This window comes from Dermacentor andersoni, chromosome 7 (assembly GCF_023375885.2).
Source record: "Dermacentor andersoni chromosome 7, qqDerAnde1_hic_scaffold, whole genome shotgun sequence".
NCBI classification, from domain to species: Eukaryota; Metazoa; Arthropoda; class Arachnida; order Ixodida; family Ixodidae; genus Dermacentor; species Dermacentor andersoni.
The window spans coordinates 105,493,955-105,516,673 of record NC_092820.1 but is presented as its reverse complement, the minus strand read 5'-3'; the positions used below and the strand labels follow the sequence as shown (position 1 = coordinate 105,516,673).

The 22,719-nt window shown below is 48.0% G+C and overlaps 1 protein-coding gene across 6 annotated transcripts in view; it reads right to left on the bottom strand.

The window, feature by feature from the left end:
* LOC129385670 (uncharacterized) overlaps positions 1-22,719 on the bottom strand; it is a 124,726-nt gene that overhangs the window by 70,467 nt on the left and 31,540 nt on the right. For all 6 annotated transcript variants that reach the window (XM_055072555.1, XM_055072557.2, XM_055072559.2 and 3 more), the window contains 2 exons: positions 20,972-21,148; positions 19,848-19,873 (listed from right to left, as the gene is read on the bottom strand). In XM_055072555.1, coding sequence (XP_054928530.1) covers positions 19,848-19,873; positions 20,972-21,148 — 203 coding nt within the window. The remainder of the gene's footprint in view (positions 1-19,847; positions 19,874-20,971; positions 21,149-22,719) is intronic.

Sequence of the window (22,719 nt, the reverse complement as noted above, 5' to 3'; positions counted from 1 at the left end):
GAGGACGGGGAGGAATGGCTCACCCACTACAAGCGTGTGAGCAAGTACAGACGGCTGGTACTCCACGGCTCAGCTCGACAATGTGGTTCTGTTCCTCACAGAAACTGCGCTAGTGTGGTTGGAGAATCATGAAGATACCTGCACAACGTGGGACAGCTTCGTTACTCACCTAACAGAATGCTTCGGCGATTCCACCACGAAAAGGAAGCGGGCGGAGCAGACATTGCTTCAGCCCGCTCAAGTCCCATGTGGGACCTGTACTACGTAAAATAGAGGCAATCCTGAAGCTTTGCAGAACGGTCAATCCTCGAATGTCTGAAGAGGACAAGGTTGGACACCTTCTCAAAGGCATATCCGAGGATGTTTATAATTATTTAATCGGAAAGGAGAGTCTCGCCTCGGTCGCCGACCTCATCAAGCATTGCTGCAGATTTGAGGCCTTGAAGTTACGCCGTATCACGCCAAAGTTTGGCAGGTTAGCAAATGTCACAACGGTGGCAAGCGTTGACGAAAATGACAGCTACAGTTTTCAATTTGACCTTGCGGCTACTATAAGGCAAATTGTCCGCGAAGAACTTGAACGACACACCAAAGGGGCGGAAGCCAAACAGCTTGGCTGCGCTTCCAACCAACCTCAAGAACATGCATTCGCTGTGTACGCATTGTCTGCCATGCCAGGCGTTGCGGACTGTCGAGTCGATCAGCTGCGACAGCCCCGACGTACCTTTCCCGACGACATGACGCACAATCAATGAACTCGTCGAGCTGCCACCACGAATCGGAATTCGGAAAATCGCGTTTATTATTAGCAGCGTCCCAGGATTGACCCCGAGGCTGACAACGTCGGTCGCGCATCGCCTGTGTGTTACAGCTGTGGCGCCTCAGAACACATTGCTCGTTTCTGTCGCCCGCGCCGACAGACAACATATGGCCCACCACCAACTTGGCCTAATTTTGAACGTGACAGTTATGACGACCGTTGGCCGACAGACCCTGATACTACAAACGTCACAGGCGCGTCACCGCGGAATACCTTCCGTCAGTATAGTAGAAGGAGTGTCTCGCCAGCTTCAGACCGCAGCCTGACGCCCCCAGCCAGTCAGCAACACCGTTCACCGTCACCACGGCGACGTGCTACGTCACCACCGCCGTCGGGAAACTAGCCGGCGCGGCCTACGGAGGTAAGGTCGCCGGACAGTCTGCGTCTCTGCGAAATACTCCTCGGCCTATTATGATGGCGAAGAAGAAAGTGCGTGTGTTAATTGATGGTATATCTGCAACAGCATTAGTGGATACTGGTGCTACCGTTTCCGTCATGAGTGTGACTTTCAAAGAGAGGCTGGGTCAGAAAGTAATGTTCCCGTGGAATGGTGGTGTGACGTTTCGTGGTGGCAGTGGAGAGTGCCTAGTTCCCCTGGGTATTTGTGTGGCAAGTGCTTTGTTCGGAGGAGAACATATTAAAACAGAATTTCTCGTACTACCGCGGTGCACTCATGATGTGATTCTCGGGATTTACTTTCTTCAGGATTGTGGTGCATCCGTTAACTGTGGCACAGGCGAAATTACTTTGAATAGCGCGCTTCTCGCCACCCTTGCCGACACATCCTTACCAGTGAAAAATTATTGTGTTGTTTCGAACGATTTGCTGCTACCGCCTTGGTCGCTGTCACATATCCTGTCAATTTCGCTGCTGCCGACCTTTCATCGTTTGACGCGCAAGTCCAACCACTTACCTCAAGCTGCGCAAAGAAAGATATACATGTACCACGCTCTGTCGTGAGAGTAGTGAATGGTGCCTCAAATTTGTGGGCTTTCAATTGTTCTTGCGTTCCTGCTGTTCTTCCGCGTGATATGAAGCTCGCTGAATTTGACGAGATTACTTACAGCTCCATCACAGTTCTAAGCGAGGAGGAGCAGTCTCACACTAGCGATCCTCACCAAAGCACTTCTGAAGAGCAGATCCTATGGATGATCAACAAGGCGCTGCCCTCACATGAGCGCCACGCTCTCGCACAAGTTTTGTGGGCGCATCTTTCTGTGTTCGATTTCACACACGGCGACAAGCGGGCTTCACTACCGCGTTCTCGTGCTCGCCACAGAATTGACACCGGATCTGCGCACCCCATTCGGCAAAAGCCTTACCGCGTTTCTTCAACAGACAGGACAGTTATTGCTGAACAGGTGAAAGACATGCTGCGGAAAAGTGTTGTTCAAGAGTCCTCTAGTCCGTCGGCAGCACCAGTAATCCTAGTAAAGAGGAAGGATGGATCGTGGCGGTTTTGCGTTGATTACAGGAAACTGAATGCTGTCACCAAGAAGGATGTGTATCCACTTTCTAGAATTGATGATGTCATCGATTGTTTACATTTCAATGCCTCCATTTCATCACTGGATTTGCGATCAGGGTATTGGCAGATACCCATGCACCCAGACGATAAGGAGAAGACGGCCTTCGTAACACCAGACGGTCTTTATGAATTTAACGTTATGCCGTTCGGCCTATATAACTTGCCAGCAACATTCGAACGATTCAGGGATACTATCCTCCGAGGACTTAAATGGGAAACTTGTTTGTGATACCTCGATGATGTGGGGATTTTTGGCAGGACATTGAATGAGCATAACAGCCGTCTCAGTCTTGTTCTGCATTGTGTCAAACAAGCCGGCTTGATCCTAAATTCCAAGAAATGTCGTATCGGGGAATCCGAGACGCTAGTACTTGGGCATCTGGTCGATAAAAAGGGTGTGAGGCCAGATCTACGGAAGATTGAGGCAGTCACCTCCTTCGAAGCACCGAAGTCAGTGCGGGAGTTGAGGAGTTTTTTGGGCCTGTGCTCGTATTTTCGTCGCTTCGTCCCAAGATTCGCCGACGTTGTGTACCCACTAACATGTCTTCTCCAAAAAAGCCGTCCCTTTCAGCTGGACATCAGCTTGCGACGACGCGTTCCGCCAGCTAAAATTTCTACCGACGTCAGGGCCCATATTGCCTCACTTCGATGCATCCGCACCTACGTAAGTGCACGGGGATGCCAGTGGCGTAGGCATCGGTGCAGTACTAGTGCAACGTCATCAAGAAGCTGAACATGTTGTGGCTTATGCTAGTCGCTTTTGACCAAGGCGGAACGCAATTACACTGTGACCGAGCAAGAACGCTTGGCAGCTGTTTTCGCTGTCCACAAATTTCTGCACTATATCTATGGACGCCCGTTCACTATCGTTACTGACCACCACGCGTTATGATGGTTGGTAAATCTCCGTGAACCGAGTGGATGACTGGCACGTTGAGCTCTTCGACTGCAGGACTACGACGTCGTTATTTCCTACAAGTCCGGACGTCGCCACGCAGATGTGGACTGTGTCTCCCGCCTTCCTCTGAGGACGACGGAGTGTGACGAAAAAAATTTTGATGACTGTTCTGCTCCCATTTCTTCTACATTCGCAACTCGATGACTTTCAAAGCAGAGCAGGAAAATGACATTAGTTTGGAACCTCTATCTGTAGCTGCATCGTCTCCTGGAGCCACAGGCGAGTTTGTGTCCGTGACAGTCTGCTTTACAAGACCAATTATTGGGCTAAAGGTGCACGCTTCCTTCTGGTGGTGCCGCAGAGTCTGCGAACGGACATACTGAGAGCCATGCACGACGACGTGACCTGTGGCCATCTAGGCTTCATCAGAACTTGGAACCGGACACAGGAGCGTTTTCACTGGGCCAGAATGCGGGACACAGTCAAGCACTACGTCACCAGTTGCGAACAATGTCAACGCTACAAGCGCCCTACGACCGCTCCGCCAGGTCTTCTCCAACCTCTGCCGCCGCCTCGCCTGCCATTTGAACCAGTGGGTGTCGACCTTCTGGGCCCATTTCCCCGATCATCTAACGACAACCGATGGGTGCTTGTATGTGTCGACCATCTGACCCGTTACGCGGAAACGCTGGCCGTACCATCTTCAACAGCTGCGTCCGTTGCAACGTTTTTGCTTCGATTCATTATTCTTCGACATGCCCCCCCCCCCGTGTCATCAATAGCGATCGCGGTCGTCAGTGCGTTGCAGACGCCGTAGAAGAACTGCGTTGTCTCTGCACTTCGCAGTTCCGTCATATGACGCCTTATCACCCTCAGACAAATGGGCTTGTAGAACGTACGAACAGAACTCTAACTAACATGCAGGCCATGTACGTATCATCCGATCACAAGGACTGCGATGATGTACTCCCCTTCATCACCTATGCTTATATTACTGCAAAGCATGAGACGACCGATTACAGTCCTTTTTAGCTCCTTTACGCATGTTCAACACTAAGCTGCATTGACACTATACTACCGTTTGACTTTCACAGCGAGTACTCTTTTGCCAAGACACTTTGTCTTGCAGAAGAAGCCCGGCGTATCGCTTGTCTTCGTACTGTGGCACCAGTCTGTCTCGTACGCTAAAGGAAACTTTGTGTGATTGTGGACTCTAGAACGTAAACGTGGCTTATGCGAAAAGTGTTTACCCCAGTAGCCGGGCCCATTCGTCATTGTAGATCGCTTGAGTGACTTGACGTACGTGGTGGCACGCTTGACGTCCGCTGGTCGTCGGTCTAGCCGGACCCAGTTAGTACATGTTGCCTGTCTGAAGCGGTTTCACCCTACGCTTTCCGAGTGATTTCGACTTGCCCAGCGGGCTTCGTCTGGCAACCGGAGATTGCTACGGCATGGGCCGGGTGAGCAGTAGAGGAAAAAGACGATAGCTGGTGCAGCCTCGGGACGCCATCTTGACTTCACCATCAATCTCGTCCTTTAAATAAAGTCGGTTTAACAGTAACCGTAACAATATATATATATATATATATATATATATATATATGTGAAATTACCACGGTCGAGACGACGCTTTATTTCAAGCAGCAAACATGGCCCGACACAATAACGAACACGCGCCGATGATTGGTGTTGAGTTTCTACAGATGAAGATGAAATCCGCATATATGCTATATATGCTTACACTAATTTCCCCCGTGAACGGAAGCCGCCAGCCTGGCCGCACTGTAGACAGTGGAAAGGAGATGAAAGGGCTTCAGGCGGGAAACGTGCACGATCTCTGTTACACGCCAGCGTCGGCCATTTGGGGCATCAACGATTGTAACGCGATAGTTCACCGGTTAGGTCTGCTCTATGACCTTGAAGGAGCTAATGTAGCGAGACTCAAGCCTCTCACATAAACCGGGTGTTCGTGCAGCTGTCCATAGGAGCACATCGTCACCAGGGTGGTAGGAAACGACGCGGTGAGAGGCATCGTACCGATGTTTGCGATGGTCTTGACTGGCTTCATTGTTCATGCGGGCTAGACGAGACACAAACTGGTCGCAAATGAATGGTGAAGCGTTGACGGCGCCAGAGAAGAGAGAAACGTCGACTGATGAGGTTGGGTGGCGGACGTATACTAAGAAAACGGGAGAGTAACCGGTGATCCCTTGAACAGACGTATTGCATGCAAATGTTACAAATGGGAAAATCGCATCCCAGTTACGATGGTCAGGCTCAATATACATGGATTGCATGTCGCACAGCGTGCGATGCAATCGCTCTACTAGGCCATTGGTTTGGATGTGGTGGCTAGACGTTGTGTTGTACAAGGTGTTGAACGCTTGCAGAACTTGATTAAGAGTGCTTGAAAGAAATGCCTTGCCTCGGTCGCTCAAAAGAACGCGAGGCGCACCGTGACGTAAGTAGATGATATGCAAGAAGAAGGCCGCTACTTTTCAGGCAGCTCCTGAACGTACTGAGGCTGTTTCAGCGTACCGGGACAAGTGGTCAACAGCAGTGACGATCCATCTGTTGCCGTATGGTGTAGGTGGTAGCGGCGCGAAAAGGGCAATGCCTACGAGAGAGAAGGGTTCTGCTGGACAAGGAAGTGGTTGTAGCGTCCCCACCGGAGCAGTAGTAGGTGGCTTACGGTGATAGCAAAGCGTGCACGAGGCAACATATCTAGCTATGCTCGTAGAAAGACCTGGCCAAAAGAATCGGCTGCGTATGCGCTCGTGTTTTTTGTGGTAACCTAAGTGGCCTGACGTAGGGTCATCGTGTGAGGCCTGCAGAACTACAGCGTGAAGAGAACGCGGTATAACGGGAACCCATCGATGGCCTTCCGGGTGAAAAATGTAAAAGGTAGAGTACGTCATCTTCGAACTTCAACAGTTTGAGCAGTTTCCGTAGCCTGGCATTGGGTGGAGATGAAACACCGCTAAGGCGATTAATGATACCATGGTAATAAGAATCAGTGCGCTGGTAAGTGGAAAGCACTCAAGGGCTGTTTGATGGAGTCAAAGAAGAAATCGGTGTAATAGACGATGCGTCTACCGTGCGGCCAATTTGACAAGTCGATGTGATGTGCTCCGATGATGGCGGTAGTGGGTACCGTGAAAGAGCATTGGCATCTTGGTGCTTCCTTCCAGACTTGTATATGACATCCAAATCATATGTATGTAATCGAAGTATCCAGCAGCCTTCTTTTCTTTTTGTGCCCCATGCCTCTTACATATGACAGCTGGCGAAGTTCTGGATGAAACGTCGAAAGTATGAGGTGAGTCCAAGGATGCTGCGCCGTTCATTTGCACGAAGTGGTCATAGAAAGTTGAGCACTGCGGAAAGTTTGTCCGGATCGGGCTGGATGCCGTCTTTCCTAACAAGTTGGCCCAGAAGTTTATTCGTTGTGCTTGCGAAACGGCACTTCCTCGTGTTTAATTGAAGTCTGGCATTAGAAAGGCATGTGAGCACTTCATCTAAGCGTTGCAGATGGTCAGTGAAAGTTGAGGAAAACACGACGATGTCGTCGAGATAACATAGACAAGTTTTCCACTTGAGGCCACGAAGAACAGTGCCGATCATTCTTTTAAATGTGGCGGGAGCATTGCACAGGCCGAATGACATTACGTTAAACTCGTAAAAACCGTCCGAAGTAGAAAAGGCGGTCTTTTCTTCGTCCGTTGTGTGCATTGGAATTTGCCAATATCCGGAGCGAACATCAAGGCTGGAAAAGTATTGCGCGCCTTGCAAAGAATCAAGGGCGTCATCGATACGGGCCATAGGATATACATCCTTACGGGTGATCTTCTTTACCGCGCGCTGGTCTACACAAAATCATACCGATCCATCCTTCTTCTGCAGTAAAACGACGGGTGATGACCAAGAACTGGTGGAGGGGCGTATGCTGTTTCTTTTAAACATATCAGCGACGTTCTCCTTGATGATTTTCGGCCAAAGAGATTGGGTAGGGACGACGGCGTACAATAGTCTGGCCATCGGTGTCGATACGATGGGAGGCAACGGAGGTGTTTTCGAGTGACGAAGTATCCATATCGAAGGAGGCCTGGTGCTTCGTGAGCAATTTTAGCAACGCTTCACCCTGAGCAGCAGTAAGGTCGGGACTTATCACGGAAGCAAGTGCAAATGGAGCACATTTGCCCTGTTGAGGAAGAGCGTGCGAGGCGGCAAGAGGAAGCAGGGAGACTGGTTGGGTGTCCACATAACAGGTCACTGCAGAGCTTTGAGGTAGGAGGATTGCCTAAGTGGTCGTGTTTAAAGCGATGATTATTGCACAGCTTTCTTTGAACCACGCCAGGCAGGAATCGAAGACAATCCCACGGGCAGGACAGCGGCTGTAAGGAGTGATGAGCACGTCGCCATTGGTGATGTCCGTAGAAGAGATAGTTCTGATTTTCTCGTGGCCGGGAGGCAGTACAGAATTGGCGGCAGCGAAAAGACGCAGTCGTGGCTCATCGGCACTCCCGCTGCAATGGACCGTCTTGGTCATATGGACTACACGCTTACGGCAAGAGATTAAAGCGTACGCTGACGAGAGGAATTCCCAACCTAGAATTGGTTCATGAGCGCACGGGAATAAAATCGGGAACCTAATGTGATGACGGATACCATTAATGAAGACGCGTGTTGTACACTGGGCTGATGGTCGAATGATTGCTCCATTAGCTCCAATGAAGGATGATCCAATATAAGGCGTCTTCACTTTCCGCAGACGAGAGCACAGGTCCGCACACATAAGAGACATAGTAGCTCCCGTGTCAATCAGAGCTAACAACCACACACCCTCCAAAGACACCAATAGCATGTTCAAAGGACGTTCCGGAGGCCTTAGAGCATTTCGCGGCGATGCAGTTTTCCCTCCGAAAACTGCACTGGTTAGTTTTCCGGTCGCTGGCCATGGAGTTGGGAGACAGGCCGAAGTGGCGAAACAGAACGCCTGAGCGGCGATGGGGAGCAGCGTCTCGAGGCACGTGGGTTGTGGGCGGTGTTGGAGAAGTCGGCCGGAGATGGAGATCGGCGAGCGGTAGGATTATCGCTATAAGTACGGTAGATGCGAGGAGGTGGCTCATCGCGTTCAAAGGCAGCGTAACCACGACGCTCGTTTTGCTGGCGGCGTCGGCAAAACCGGGAGATATGTCCTCGAAAGCCGCAGTAATGGCAGATAGGCCTCGATGAGCGCCAGGCAGAGTGGTAAGGTGGGTTCGGAGCTCGGGTTACTAAAGGTTACAGGTGATTGTGAACAGGCGCAGGTGGTGTGATTGGAGATGGGGCGGCTGGCATCGCTGCATCTTCGGCGTAAGACGTCGGTTGTGGGCAAGGAGAAGCGTTGGCATGGTGGGCGTTCTGCAGGGAGGCCAATTCCTCTATAATAATGCCGCGCAGGTAAGAAGCAGCAGGTTGTACGTGAACGCTGCTGCAAAGGGGTGAACCATGCGCTCGCAATTCCTCAGGAATTATGGCTCGAATGATAGACCGGTGCTCAATGCTGTTTGCCAGGGGGTTGTCGGAAAAGTCTCGTTGCAAGCGGATTGATTGCAGGACGTCGTGGCGCTGACAGACGGAGACGACGTCCGCCACCGACGAAAGATTTTGAGCGGCGAGTGCCTTGAAGGCAGTAGATCCTATACCCCGAAGAAGGTGTCGCACGCGGTCTGTTTCTAGTATGGCACTGCCGACACGGCGGCAAAGCACGAGGATATCCTCAATGTACGAGGTATACGACTCGCCATAATGGTCGACGCGCTCAGACAGCCTCTTTTTAACAACTTCCGAACAAACCGCAGGTGTGCCAAAAATCCGCCGTAGCTGCTCCCTGAAAGAAGACCAATCATGGAAGTCTCTCTCCTGCTTCAGGAACGATGTCTTGGCTACTTCAAAGATGTAAAATGGGACGTTGTTTAACCTGGATGTCTCGTTCCAGATGTTGTACTGGCTGACACGATCGTAGTTGTCGAGCCAGTCTTCAACGTCCTTACCAGGCAAGCCAGAGAAGACTTAAGGATCGCGATACCTGTTGTTGGCAGGGCTGGGAGTGGGGGTGCGCGGCATTTGAATAGACCTGGTGGACGCTGCGGCCTGGTCTTGTGACATGGCGGCCTCCTGGCGTAAGCGGCGGCCTGAATGTAGCTCCAGGAGAGATCTTGAAGAGGATGGAGGTCGAAAGGATCTTGAAGCGCCTCCACCACTTGAAATACGGCGGACCAGATGACGCTTTATTCCAACAAGGAAAAATGGCGCCGACCCAAAAACGAGCATGAGCCCATGATTGATGGTGAGTTTGCACAGCAAACAAAGTCCGCATAAATGCTGGCTATATATATATATATATATATATATATATATATATATATATATATATATATATATATATATATATATAGGGGAAATTATTTTTGCTGAATAAATAAATTGAATAATGAAACGATAAATTAATGGAAATAAAGTGGATGAAAAAACAACTTGCCGCAGGTGGGAACCGTACCCACAACCTTCGCATTTCGCGTGCGATGCTCTACCAATTGAGCTACCGCGGCGCTGTTTCCCAATCCACTTTCTTGGGTATTTATGTGTCCTAGTAGAACATTGGGAGTGTTAGCCAGCGCCACCACTCACAGATCTTGGGCGGTGGACGTGGAACGTTCTTCTTGCCGCAGGCGTCACGGGAACGTGATCTTTTTGGGTGAAGGCAACTGGTCAATAAACCCACATATGCTACCTGAAGGCATCAATGTAGCCGGATTCGAGACCCTCGTTATGTAATAAACGAGAAGAAAGGGGGTTAGCCGAGGGGCCAGATTTTTAGTCATATCACAAGAAGCCAACAAACATTGACACCAAGGACAACATAGGGGAAATTACTTGTGCTGAATAAATAAATTGAATAATGAAACGAGAAATTAATGGAAATTAAAATGGATGAAAAAACAGCTTGCCGCAGGTGGGAACCGAACCTGCTTTGTTGGCTTCTTATGATTTGACTAATAAAAATCTGGCCCCTCGGCCAACCCCCTTTCTTCTCGTTTATATATATATATGTCTGTCTGGACCTGTAATTCTGATGCGACTTTGTATATACATATATATATATATATATATATATATATATATATATATATATATATTATAATACCGAGACCGATCAAGTTGTCCAGCGCTGTTTATTCCACCAAAGGCAACGCCCCCAGCTCACGCGCGAAGAAGTCGAAGAACAGTGAAGATGATGATGGCTATGTACAAATGAAAACGACGAAGTACGTTAATAGTGCTTACACTAACTTCCCCCCGTCATGGAAGCGGCCAGCCTGGCCGCAGATTAGAGATTATCTAAACGGGGAGTGAAGGGCTTCATCCGCGAGACGTGAACAATTTCAGCATTCCGGCGGCGCCGGTCAGTGACGGAGTGTACTGGGCGAACGAGATAGTTCACTGCAGATGTTTGCTGCACAACGGTGTATGGGCCAATGTAGCGTGGAAGGAACTTCTCACAGAGGCCTGGGGTGCGGACTGGAGTCCAAAGCAGGACTTGGTCTCCAGGGTGAAAACGTAGGTCACGGCGTTTGTTGTCGCAGTAACGCTTGCGCTCAGCTTGGGTAGCTTCTGTGCTTTGCCGGGCGATTTGACGGCAATGTGCAACTCGGGCAGCGAAATCTTCCGGAAGCGACGCGTTAGGCGAAGAAGGTGCGAAAAATAGTTCTCTGTCGAATATGGTGGTAGGAGATCGTCCATACACAAGGAAGAAAGGGCTGTAGCCGGTAGTTCGTTGAATAGCAGTGTTATATGCGAATGTCACAAAAGGAAGAATTTTATCCCAGTCAGTGTGGTCAGGACGGATGTACATGGAAATCATGTCAGACAGCGTACGGTGGAAGCGCTCAGTAAGGCCATTGGTTTGCGGATGATAAGTGGACGTAGATTTGTGGACGGTATTAGTGGCTCGAAGAACTTCCTCGAGGACTTGTGAAATGAACGCCTTGCCACGGTCACTGAGAAGAACGCGAGGAGCCCCATGGCGCAAGACGATGGCGCGCAAGAAAAAGTCGGCGACCTCAGAAGCGGTGCCGGATCGCAGAGGGGCAGTCTCGGCATATCTTGTTAAATGGTCGACCGAAGTGACAATCCAACGGTGACCGGAGGGTGTCAACGGCAAGGGACCATATAAATCAATGCCAACAAATTCAAAAGGTGCGTCCGGGCAAGGGAGAGGTTGTAGTAAACCGGCAGGAGGGGATGTCGAGCGTTTGCGGTGCTGACATGACGCACAAGAGGCAATGTATTTGGCCACCGTTGAGGATAGGCCAGGCCAGAAGCAGCGGGTCTTTATGCGGTCGTATGTCTTGTGGAAGCCTAAGTGGCCAGCCGATACATCGTCGTGAAGTGCCTCTAATACCCGCAAACGAAGGCAGCGAGGTAGAACTGGGACCCACCGGTGACCTGTTGGGTGGTAAATGTAGCGGTGTAGCACGCCACCTTGAAGGCGGAATTGTCGAAGTTGGCGTCGCAAGCGGCTGTTGGGCGGTTCGGCGAACCCACTAAGGCGATCCATGAGAGCTCGACAGTAGGAGTCGGCCCGCTGAAGCGAGACGAAATCAGAGCGTGATGAAAGCGTAACTTGGTCCAGGGATGTTATCGAGAGTTGGTGAGAGGCAGGCGTAGCATCGGAACGACGTGGTTGGGAAGACGACGGCGCGTTACCTGGAGAGAGTGAGAGTGGGCAGCGAGACAATGCGTCTGCATCATGATGGTGTTTTCCAGACTTGTACGTTATAGTGAAGTCATATTCCTGCAAGCGGAGTATCCAGCGTCCTAAGCGTCCTGACATGTTTTTCATTGATGACAGCCAACACAGAGCATGATGGTCGGTGACGATGGTGAAGTGGCGGCCGTAAAGGTATGGGCGAAATTTCTGAATCGACCAAACGATAGCCAGGCACTCTTGCTCTGTAATGGTGTAGTTCCGCTCAGCTGGAGAAAGTGTTCGGCTGGCATATGCTATGACTTGCTCTTTAGATGCTGTATTACGTTGCAGAAGTACTGCGCCAATACCTTGTGCGCTTGCGTCAGTATGGAGTATGGTGGGGGCACGATTATCGAAGTGGCGAAGCACTGGTCCGGAAGTAAGATGCCGCTTAAGAGCTTGAAAAGCCGACTCGCAGTCGCTAGTCCACGTGAAAGAGGCACCGGTAACCAGTAGCTTGTGTAGAGGAGCTGCTATTGCTGCGAAGTTGCGTATAAACCTACGAAAATATGACGCCAAGCCGAGGAAACTACGTAGATCTTTCTGTTGCTGGGGGCGAGGAAACTGAAGAACGGCACTAATCTTGTCGGGGTCAGGCTGGATGCCATCTTTTGAGACGACGTGACCCAATACTTTTATTGTTTTGGTTGCAAATTTGCATTTTTTTGTATTGATCTGGAGACCAGCATTCGCAAGGCACTTGAGAACTTCGTCTAATCGTTGAAGATGTTGGCTGAAGTCAGACGAAAAGATGACAATATCGTCCAGATAACAGAGGCATGTCTTCCATTTTAGACCACGAAGTACGTTGTCTATCATGCGCTCAAATGTGGCAGGAGCATTGCAAAGGCCAAAAGGCATCACGTTAAATTCATAAAGGCCATCCGGTGTAGCGAATGCGGTCTTTTCTTTGTCAGTCTCGTTCATCGGAATTTGCCAATATCCTGATCGAAGATCAATGCTGGAGAAATACTCCGCCCCTTGTAGTGTGTCCAAAGCGTCGTCAATTCGAGGTATTGGATATACGTCCTTGCGCGTGATCTTATTGAGCGCTCGATAATCCACGCAAAAGCGAACTGAGCCATCTTTCTTCTTTACCAGGACCACGGGAGACGCCCATGGGCTAGATGAAGGTCGTATTATCTTCCGCGCAAGCATGTCAGCGACCTGTTGTTCAATGACCTTTCGTTCGGACGGCGATACACGATAGGGGCGTCGTCGTATTATAGCGGAACCTTCGGTTTCGATACGGTGTGTAGCCGCAGGAGTTTGGCTCAACACAGAGGAACAGCTATCGAAACAGGCTTTGTGTTTTGCCAAGACCACCATTAAGGCTTCGGACTGCGCGGCTGTTAGGTCAGAACCAAGAACGGCTGGAGGAGGGAAAGAATCATCCAAACCTGAGGTTGGTGCTGGCGATGAAGAAGGGCAAAGCGTGACTAGAGAGATTGGTTGAGTGTCGGCGAGGGTTGCCACAGTCATCCCTTTGGGCAGCATCACAGGATCTGGGGTCGTGTTGCAAGCAGACAGAAGGGCGCGGCCGCGTGAAAACCGGACGAGACAGGTGGCAATGAGAATTCCGCGAGAAGTACAGCGGGAAGAAGGGGCGACTAGGGCGTCTCCGTCGGCGATCTGACTGGACGTTACGGCTACAACGTCTTCGTGACCAGGACGCAGGACGTAGTCTGAAGCGAGGACCAAGTTCACGCATGAAAGTGAAGAGTCCGCAACAGGTTCAAGCTCTGTATCTGTGATGTGGACAACTTCTTCTCTACATGAAATGACGGCTGAAGCAGAATGTAGGAAGTCCCAACCAAGTATAAGTTCATGGATACACGTTGGAAGGATGATAAACTCGATGTGGTGGCGTATGCCGTCGATGAGAACACGAGCAGTACACTGTCCGTCAGGGTGAATGAATGCATTATTAGCGCCACGCAAAATAGGTCCAAGATAAGGCGTTTTTACTTTACGGAGCCGGGAACACAGATCACTCCGAAGAACAGAAACGGCGGCACCGGTATCGATGAGAGCTGATGCGGGAACACCTTCGACAGTCACAGAAAGCATGTTGGCCGGGCGAACAGGAGGAATTTTTGAAGACCGATAAGAAGCAGTTTCCCCTCCAAAAACTGCAACAGTTAGTTTTCCGAGTGCTGGTCGACAAAATGGGAAGTGGGACGAAGTGGTGATGTAGAGCGCCGGTAAGGGGATGGAGAACGACGTCTGGCCGAACGGGAACTATGAGGCAGATTGGGAGCAGCTGGTGGAGACGGAGAACGCTGTTGAGGGAATGAGTGCGGTCCGGGATAGTAGTCGTCTGATCGGCGAGTGCGGTCTCTTTCGTGCTCAGCATAGCCTCGCCTTTCATCCTGCTGGCGCCGGCGGCAGAAGCGAGATATATGGCCGCGTATGCCACAGTAAAAACAAACCGGACGAGGTGGACGCCACTGAGGGTACGATGGCGCAGCAAGTGCTCTGGTTCCCATCGAAGCCAAATGGTCATAGGAAACGCCAGTAGGCACGGAAGTCACGGTAGGGGTGGGTAGCGAAACAACATCCGCGTAGGTAGGGGTGGAGCGCGCTACCGGAGCAAGATGCGTCGTGGGTGTAGTCATCGCTGTCAACTCCTGCTTTACGACCTCGCGCAAGTCGAAGGTGGGGGTTGGTGCGCAGGCAGCAGGGGGACGCTTTAGGTCTTGTAGTTGAAGCTCCTCGCGGATGATGGTGCGGATAAGAGCACGTAGATCTGGAGAATGAGCAACCTGAGGATCGCTGCTGTCATGTGGAAGACGAATAGACTGCAGCTCGTCGAGGCGTTGACACGTTGAAGTGATGTCTTGGACAGAAGCCGGATTTTGCACGATTAAGGCGTTGAACGCGACAGGCCCAATGCCTTTTAAGATGTGGCGAACGCGTTCGGCTTCCGTCATGCTAGGATTCGCACGGCGGCACAGAGCCAAGACATCCTCTATGTATGAGGTGTAAGACTCTTGGGGAAGTTGGCGGCGCGTTCCCAGCTTCTGTTTGGCGACTTCTGCACGGCCAGACGAGGAAGCGAAGATTTGCCGCAGCTTCGAGGTAAACGTGGTCCAATCCGCGATGTCGGTTTCGTGGTTGAAATACCACGTCTTTGCAACACCGGTCAAGTAGAAGGCGACGTGCCTCAATTTCTGGGTGTCGTTCCACTTGTTACAAGAACTCACGCGGTCGTAGTGGTCGATCCAATCGTCTACGTCATCACCGCGGAGTCCCGCAAAGACAGGGGGATCGCGCTGAGGGCTCGTCACAGTCCAAGAGGGCGCCGCAGGTGGGGTCGTCTGTGTGGTAGGGTTTGAGGCGCCGGAAGGGCCGGGGTCGGAAGTGTCCATTGTTGTAGGGGTAGTTGGGTGCAGGCGGCGACCGGAACGGAGCTCCAGGGAGGACGGGAACGCGAGAGGACGTCGGGATCTTGACGTACCTCCACCACTTTATAATACCGAGACCGATCAAGTTGTCCAGCGCTGTTTATTCCACCAAAGGCAACGCCCCCAGCTCACGCGCGAAGAAGTCGAAGAACAGTGAAGATGATGATGGCTATGTACAAATGAAAACGACGAAGTACGTTAATAGTGCTTACAATATATATATATATATATATATATATATATATATATATATATATACAAAGTCACATCAGGTCCAGACAGACATTGCACATTTTTGTCCCAGAGCCGGACGCAAGGCTGAGTAGTGCACACATTTCTGCACACAATGTGATAGGTCTCAATCACCAGCCTTGTGGCTGCTTCTTACTAGCGCTAACAAAGAGCGTCTCTTTCATAACAAAAGGACCAGCATGTATTACGTGTTACGACGGGCTGTTAAATGAGACTGCGTGTTAGTTCGAATGCTATTCGTGTGTTCTCCGAACCTATCAGTTACGTGTTGAACGTATCATTTACGCGGCGAATAAGAACTATCCCGCACTATAGCGAAATTCGGTATACTACACCGGTACGGGCAAGGCAGAAGTTCAACCTTGTAACTTTCTTTACAGAAGTTGCAGTCATTTATGTAATCTCATGTTTTTGTCGAATGCCAAACAAACCTGCCTAGGCTTAACAGGAGCATTTAGGGTGTTAGTGATAACATAACAATTTATTTATTTCATTTATTTCAACATTACTGCCAGCCTCTGATTATAGGCCTTAAGCAGGAGCGGTTATATACATGACGAACAATACATTGAGTACAAGGTGCGAAGCCTGAGTAAAATGACATAGCACTGAATTTGAAAATGTGAACAGCGTGTCATTTTCGAAAACGTAGCATTTAGCGCTAACTATGTAAAACCATTCGAGAAGAAGAAAATGCAAACTGCTCTTAGCGCTAAGTTGACGAACACTTGACGAACAAAACTGGAAGAATATTTGTATACAAAGCGTGGCAAACGATTTCAGAGCATACATCCTATCACACAAACATAATATAGTAGTGTGTGTAAAATAAAAATATGTAGCAGTGGCAGACGGAGAAAGCACGTGCGTTCAATTACGTGGAAGGACAAGCCGAAAAAAAAGAAAAAAGGAAAGGAGGGCAGTCATGTACCCCTCTCATTTATACAATTTCTTTAAGCAGTTTTAAGAAATTTTCAGCGGTGTCGCAGGAACAGCCATTAGCAGTATCTTTTATACCACGCAGCATGCGATGAACATAAGAAAAAACTGTTGCTTTCTTTAGCTTATCGCTCGAACGTATTGCTTTCGTCTGCGCATTAATTTGCCTAATCTGGCTTATTCAGCTTTCTTGCGCCCTACGGACAAAAAAAAAAACATTTTCAAGCACAGAGCCCAGGATAGACATAACAGTCGCACCTTTTAGTACTTTTGAGAGGCCCGAATTAAAGCTAAGTAAAGATATACAGAGACTTCACTTATAACTCCCACAAACGTGATTCAGTGCCACCTCAAATTATAGACAAGAACGCGTATCTGGCCACCACTCGGTAATTCAAACGTAAAGAGAAGTATACGAGTCGAATCGCTGTGTATCTTTAAATGTACAGATTCCGTTTTGCACATTCGATGTAGTCGCTTACTTAGTTGTCGATTAACGTGGCTCAAAAAACACCTTTACTTAGGATGTGCGCAACAAACGGACGAATGCGAGTTCCACACTTAATTCAATTCAATTAAATTCAGTTTATTTGGACATACATAGGTGGTACAGGATGTCCACGAGGCGGGGCAAAAGGAGGCAACAATGCCTCCTGAGAGGGCCTTCACCTCGGGATCACACATTATGACAGCAGGTCGGCATGACAAAATACTGCAGTACATTGTGAGATCAAAGAAATCAGTGGAAATTCAAAAACACAATACTGTGTCACATATGACAAATTATCCTATGATTTGATATTATACATTGATTACATCATTCTAATTCACGGAAACAATGATGTAGATAATCATTAAAATTGCACTTGCTCAAGATAAAAGAAAGGTGCAATTCTAAGCAAAAGAGGCAGGAGAAGAAAGCATCATTTTCATTTTTTTCTTAAATTGAGAAAGGGTGTTGCAGTCATTTATGCAGTTGATCATTAAAGGATAAGTGTTACAGAGTGTAACTATTTGGTTGTCTATGATCTGAGTACCATAATTTGTGCGTGACTTCGACCAAACCATAGATACAGTGCGCAAGTTATGGGTAAGGTTCCTGTTTAAGTACTTAGTGCAGAAGGATGTAAAATCATGCTTAATCTTATGAAAAATAAGTACAGCCAATGACAAACTGTAAAGGTGGTAGTACGGCAGTGCCTTAACTGCGTCGTACAGGGATTCTTTGGTAACAGGTGCGGAACCGAATACCGTCTTCAACGCCCTGAACTTAAGCGAGAAAAGGCGGTCTAAATCTGATTTGTTACATGTACCCCAAACAAGCTGGCAGTACATAAAATAGGAGGGAACTACGGAAAAATAAATCTGTTTTCTCAAACGCAGGGGTAAAAGATATTTTACGTGTTGCAACAAACCGACAGACCTAGATGCTTTAAAGCGAACCTGATCCACGTGATCTGTCCATGTTAAGTCATACTTGAAACAGACGCCCAGGAAGCGGCAAGAAGTTTTTGGCAATAGATTGGTATTATACATATGTAGTTGGTCGTGATGATTCAAGGGCTTGTTTTTGGGGCAGGAAATAATATATTGTGTTTTCTTTATATTTAAGTCAAGTTCGTTGTTTTTTAACCAGATCTGTAGCTGACTCAGCCACTGATTTGCATGTTGTTCAAGTGAGGCTAGACTTGGACCAGAAAAGAAGACATTAGTGTCATCCGTGTAAAGGATAATATCAGGTGTCAAGGGGATGTTAACGAGGTCATTGATGTATAAAATAAATAACAAAGGCCCAAGAATAGATCCTTGCGGCACACCGTATTTAATTATTCCTATATCTGACAGGAATTGATTCATACTAGTGTATTGTTTTCTTCCTTTGAGATAACTGTCTATCAGCTCATGTGGTATTCCTCTGATACCATACTTTCCCAGTTTTTCCATCAGAATGTCATGTTTAATAGAATCAAAGGTTTTTTGGAAGTCAAGAAAAATGCCCAGTGTATATAGTTTCTGTTCAAAGTTTTCCAAAATACGGTCCTTTATGAATAGCAGTGCTTTCTCCGTTGATTTTCCAGCCCGAAATCCATATTGTTGTTTACATATTATATCATGAGCATTTAAAGATTTGTTTAACCTCGTATATATTATGCGTTCTGGATCTTAGAAAAGAGCGGCAAAACAGAAATAGGTCTGTAATTGTTCAGATAATTTTTCCCTCCTCCTTTGAATATTAAGGTTAGGCGTGCAACTTTCATTTTGTCAGGGAATATACCGGTCTCTAATATTAGATTACAAATATATACTAGAGGACCCACAAGTAATGGAAGTACGGCCTTGATGGGGCGTGCATTTGTAGATCAACATTCCGGTAACCCAGCCAACAAGCAAGAATTGAATGTAGAAGGCCAGAACCTACATAACTACACTGCGGACATCCCATATTTCCAATCAAAACTGGCTCATTATTGTCCTCTCGCTAAGAAATAGCTGATGCTGAAGTATGGAATATATGCATATTTTCAACGTCTACACTAAATGCATAGGAATTTAAAGTATCTGTTTATTTCCAGAAGTATACCTATATCTTAGAATTGGGAATCCAAGCAAGAACACGGTAGAGCGAGTTGGCTTAAATGAGCCTGCGAATACAAAGACACTTGGGACAGCCGCGTATTCCACACAGAAATTAGGGCACTCCCAACTCACAAGAAACTTCAGTAGTGACTAAGCGTTAACTTATCTTCTATCTCATCTTTGTTGTTCTTTCGTGCTTCTTAACTTCATGATAAGCATAAACCAACTCGCACGACTTACTCGTATAGTACGACTTGCGTATTTAAAGTTCATCAATGTGTTTGTTGATCGACAACGACCTTTATTTGACGTCTGTTTTCAAGACAGAGGGTCGGGGGGACTTCATTAAGGCAAGGCAGAGAGGTCGCCTGTAGGCAACAGTCCTCTTGAGTGCTACTATGCTCAGGGGAGAAAAAGATGGACATGAAGAGGATCATTAACGACCAGCTGTACTGAGAATAAGTGTAATGGAGTTGTTATCTTATAAATATGCTTCAAAAGGTCAGTACTTGGGCATGTTGGTAGTCGATACTCAAACTAGGTACAGCGCCAAACGGCACGAACTACACAAGAAAGATACACGAACAAGAGTTGTCTATCAACGGACTTTAAAGTAAGCTTATATTACTTACTTTGTTGGGCTCGAAGGTCCTGAAGACTTTAGTTGCAATATATATCCAAGGTTTATGAAAAAAAGACAAAGCGAAGATAAGCAATCTGTCGTTCTGGCACTAGAACCTGCTTATACAGAAGTGTCAACTAGTAGCGATTGGACTAGCCAGACGTCAGAAGAATGGTGGAAGAGGTGGGGGTGGTGACGCGTAAGGGTATCTATGAGTGGAGGTGCCAGAAGGAAGGAAAACAAAAAGAAATAAGTAACTTACATTTCATCGCGCCGTATCGCAAATAACGAACGCTGGCGATGGCCAAAATGTTATGGCCCAGTGTGCCTAACTAAGCGTAAAGTTTTGACAGCCGTCAGCAACGTTTGTGATTACAATTTATTCCACTGTTCCATGCTGCTCTTTTTTTTCTGTGCAGATAAATCGATGCTGCTGCATGAATGGAGCTCGAGGTGATATAAACAGCGACTTTATAACCGTTTTGCGACATCCGGACTACTCTGTCTTACCATGTTTTATGTGGGAGTAGACTTAAGTAGACTCCCACTTAATAACCTAAGTGCGAGTACACGTTTGCGACAACATGCATCTACGATCTTATTATCTTTTAAAAACGCTGCGTCATTGCGTGTGCTTACATAATGATGCATATTATTGCCTGCTAAGTCACGCCTACTCGAGCAGTACACTGCAAAAGCCTGAAAGTGTAGAGCATTTTTACTGTTGGCAGCAGTATAAAAGCGGAACAGTCAGCCAGTAAGCCAAAGTGAGTCAGTCACTGAGTCAGCCAGCCAGCCAGCCAGCCAGCCAGCCAGCCAGCCAACCAGCCAGCAAGCCAGCCAGCCAGCTAGCCAGCCAGCCAGCCAGCCAGCCAGCCAGCCAGCCAGCCAGCCAGCCAGCCAGCCAGCGAGCCAGCCAGCCAGCCAGCCAGCCAGCCAGCCAGCCTCTGGGCTGATAAGTCAGTCAGTCATACTCCTTTGGTCATTTAGTCAGTCAGACCATCTTGTCTTGTCTGTTTACGATGTTACTTAAGCGGAAGGACACGATCGTGATAATAGGTTCACGCCAGCTGTAGCTAATACTTCAGTGCCAAAGTGGAAACAATGAGTAGTACCCAGTGTTTGCGTACTTACCGCAGTCCCTGTAGCGGACGCAGTGGCCGTCCCACCTCTGGAAATATCCGCGGACGCATGCGCACACTGTCTTTGATCTCTCGCATGCCGGTGGCTTCATTCCAGGACAGAAGCCTCCAGGGACATGCCCACCACTTTGGCAGCCAACTAGGTGTTTGTTTTGATTTTGACTGCATGCTGAAGTGATGAGAAAAGAAGAAATCTCAATAGGGCGGCGTGTCTTCTTTCATAAATGATGATAGCCTGGTAAAATAAATTATTGAAGGGTCCAAGCCCCTAAAAACATACATCTTTTGATAAGGCCGCAGCGACAACGAAATGTGAAGAACTAAAACCCACAAAAGTGGAAAAGCAGAGACAACCGTCAAGTCACGCGTAGCCACTGCAGGTTTAATGAGCTGTTAAGAATAACGAGATCCGAGGTACTCGCTCTTTTGTTGATCAGAACTTTTCGTTTTCCTTTACGTTATTGTTTCTACACTTCAATTAATCATAGCAATTATTTTCCCTATAATAGTTTCCTGCTCTGTTTCTTTATATGTTGAAAGCTGGCGCCACGCTATGGGAAGTTTGAACATGCTATATACCTGCAAAGGATGAACGTCCAATGGTATATTTGGGACAAGTTGCAAGCATGCACCTCTTATGCAGTACGTACACGCAAAGCTGTCCCAGTACACAGGGAAGACGGCACAGAAAAACAATCACTTTGCTAGATTTACCCAGATGACTTCCAAAAATAAACGAATCTCAGTAAAACTGACTCACAAAATAGGTATTTAACGAAAGGCTCACTAGGGGTCAGACTCAACAAAATCAGATCTAGCCCGGGTAGCTCGAACTGAAACTCTCCACAAAAAAATCAGCCGCCGCTCAATGGTACTCTGACTCACCGGTCGGTGTTAGTCTTGCTTAGATTCTGTAAGTTCGCTGAACTATGGTTACTAAACCAACTTGGTTACAGTAACCCAAAATCAGAAAAATAATAAAGGATTTTTTATTAAATCGGTTTGATCATTGCATCTCTTTATTATGGGTAGAGTGTATAAGCGCGACTGGACGAGGACGAAGAAAGAAACAGATACACAGACACAGCGCTTCCACTCTACCATAGATTCTAACCAACTAGCCCGCCAACGTGTTTTAACCAAGTTTATTATGGGATTTAAAACGGTACCAAATCGTCAGTAGGCTTGCTGTGACCATGAGGCCAGTAATGTATTTGCTTCGCTAGACTTGTAGATTTGCACTGCAACCGCGCTTAAGGCTCCAAACGTCTTGACTGTATGCAAATAGGCCCAGCGAATTATCAGCTGAAATTTCCGCCGCCAATCGAGAAGTCAGAGTTTCATTTACCAACGGCAGTGGCTATATACGATGCAGGTACAATACAAGCATTTCCTACACTGATATTTCAGTACGCGAAAGAAAACATCTCTGCCACAATATGCGACAATTTAGAACCGCAGAGCCAGTTCATGCAGCAGAAAACTGCTGCTTGCCATTTTTCTCGTTCCGTAGTCATTTCCGCCGATAATTGTCCGAGATCCTCTTCGCCGCAGTTCGTACCTTGTCCCTTGAGCTCACAATCTAGCTGTTATTATTATGAAAGGCTTGCCCATCTAATGGTTGTTTGGAAGGTAGGGGGAGACGTTAATTTAACTATCAAAAGGGTGTAGCTTTTGCCTGCTGTTGCTTATATGTGTTTATCTGCGCACAATCAAGTAGTTCGTTATAACGCTTTTATA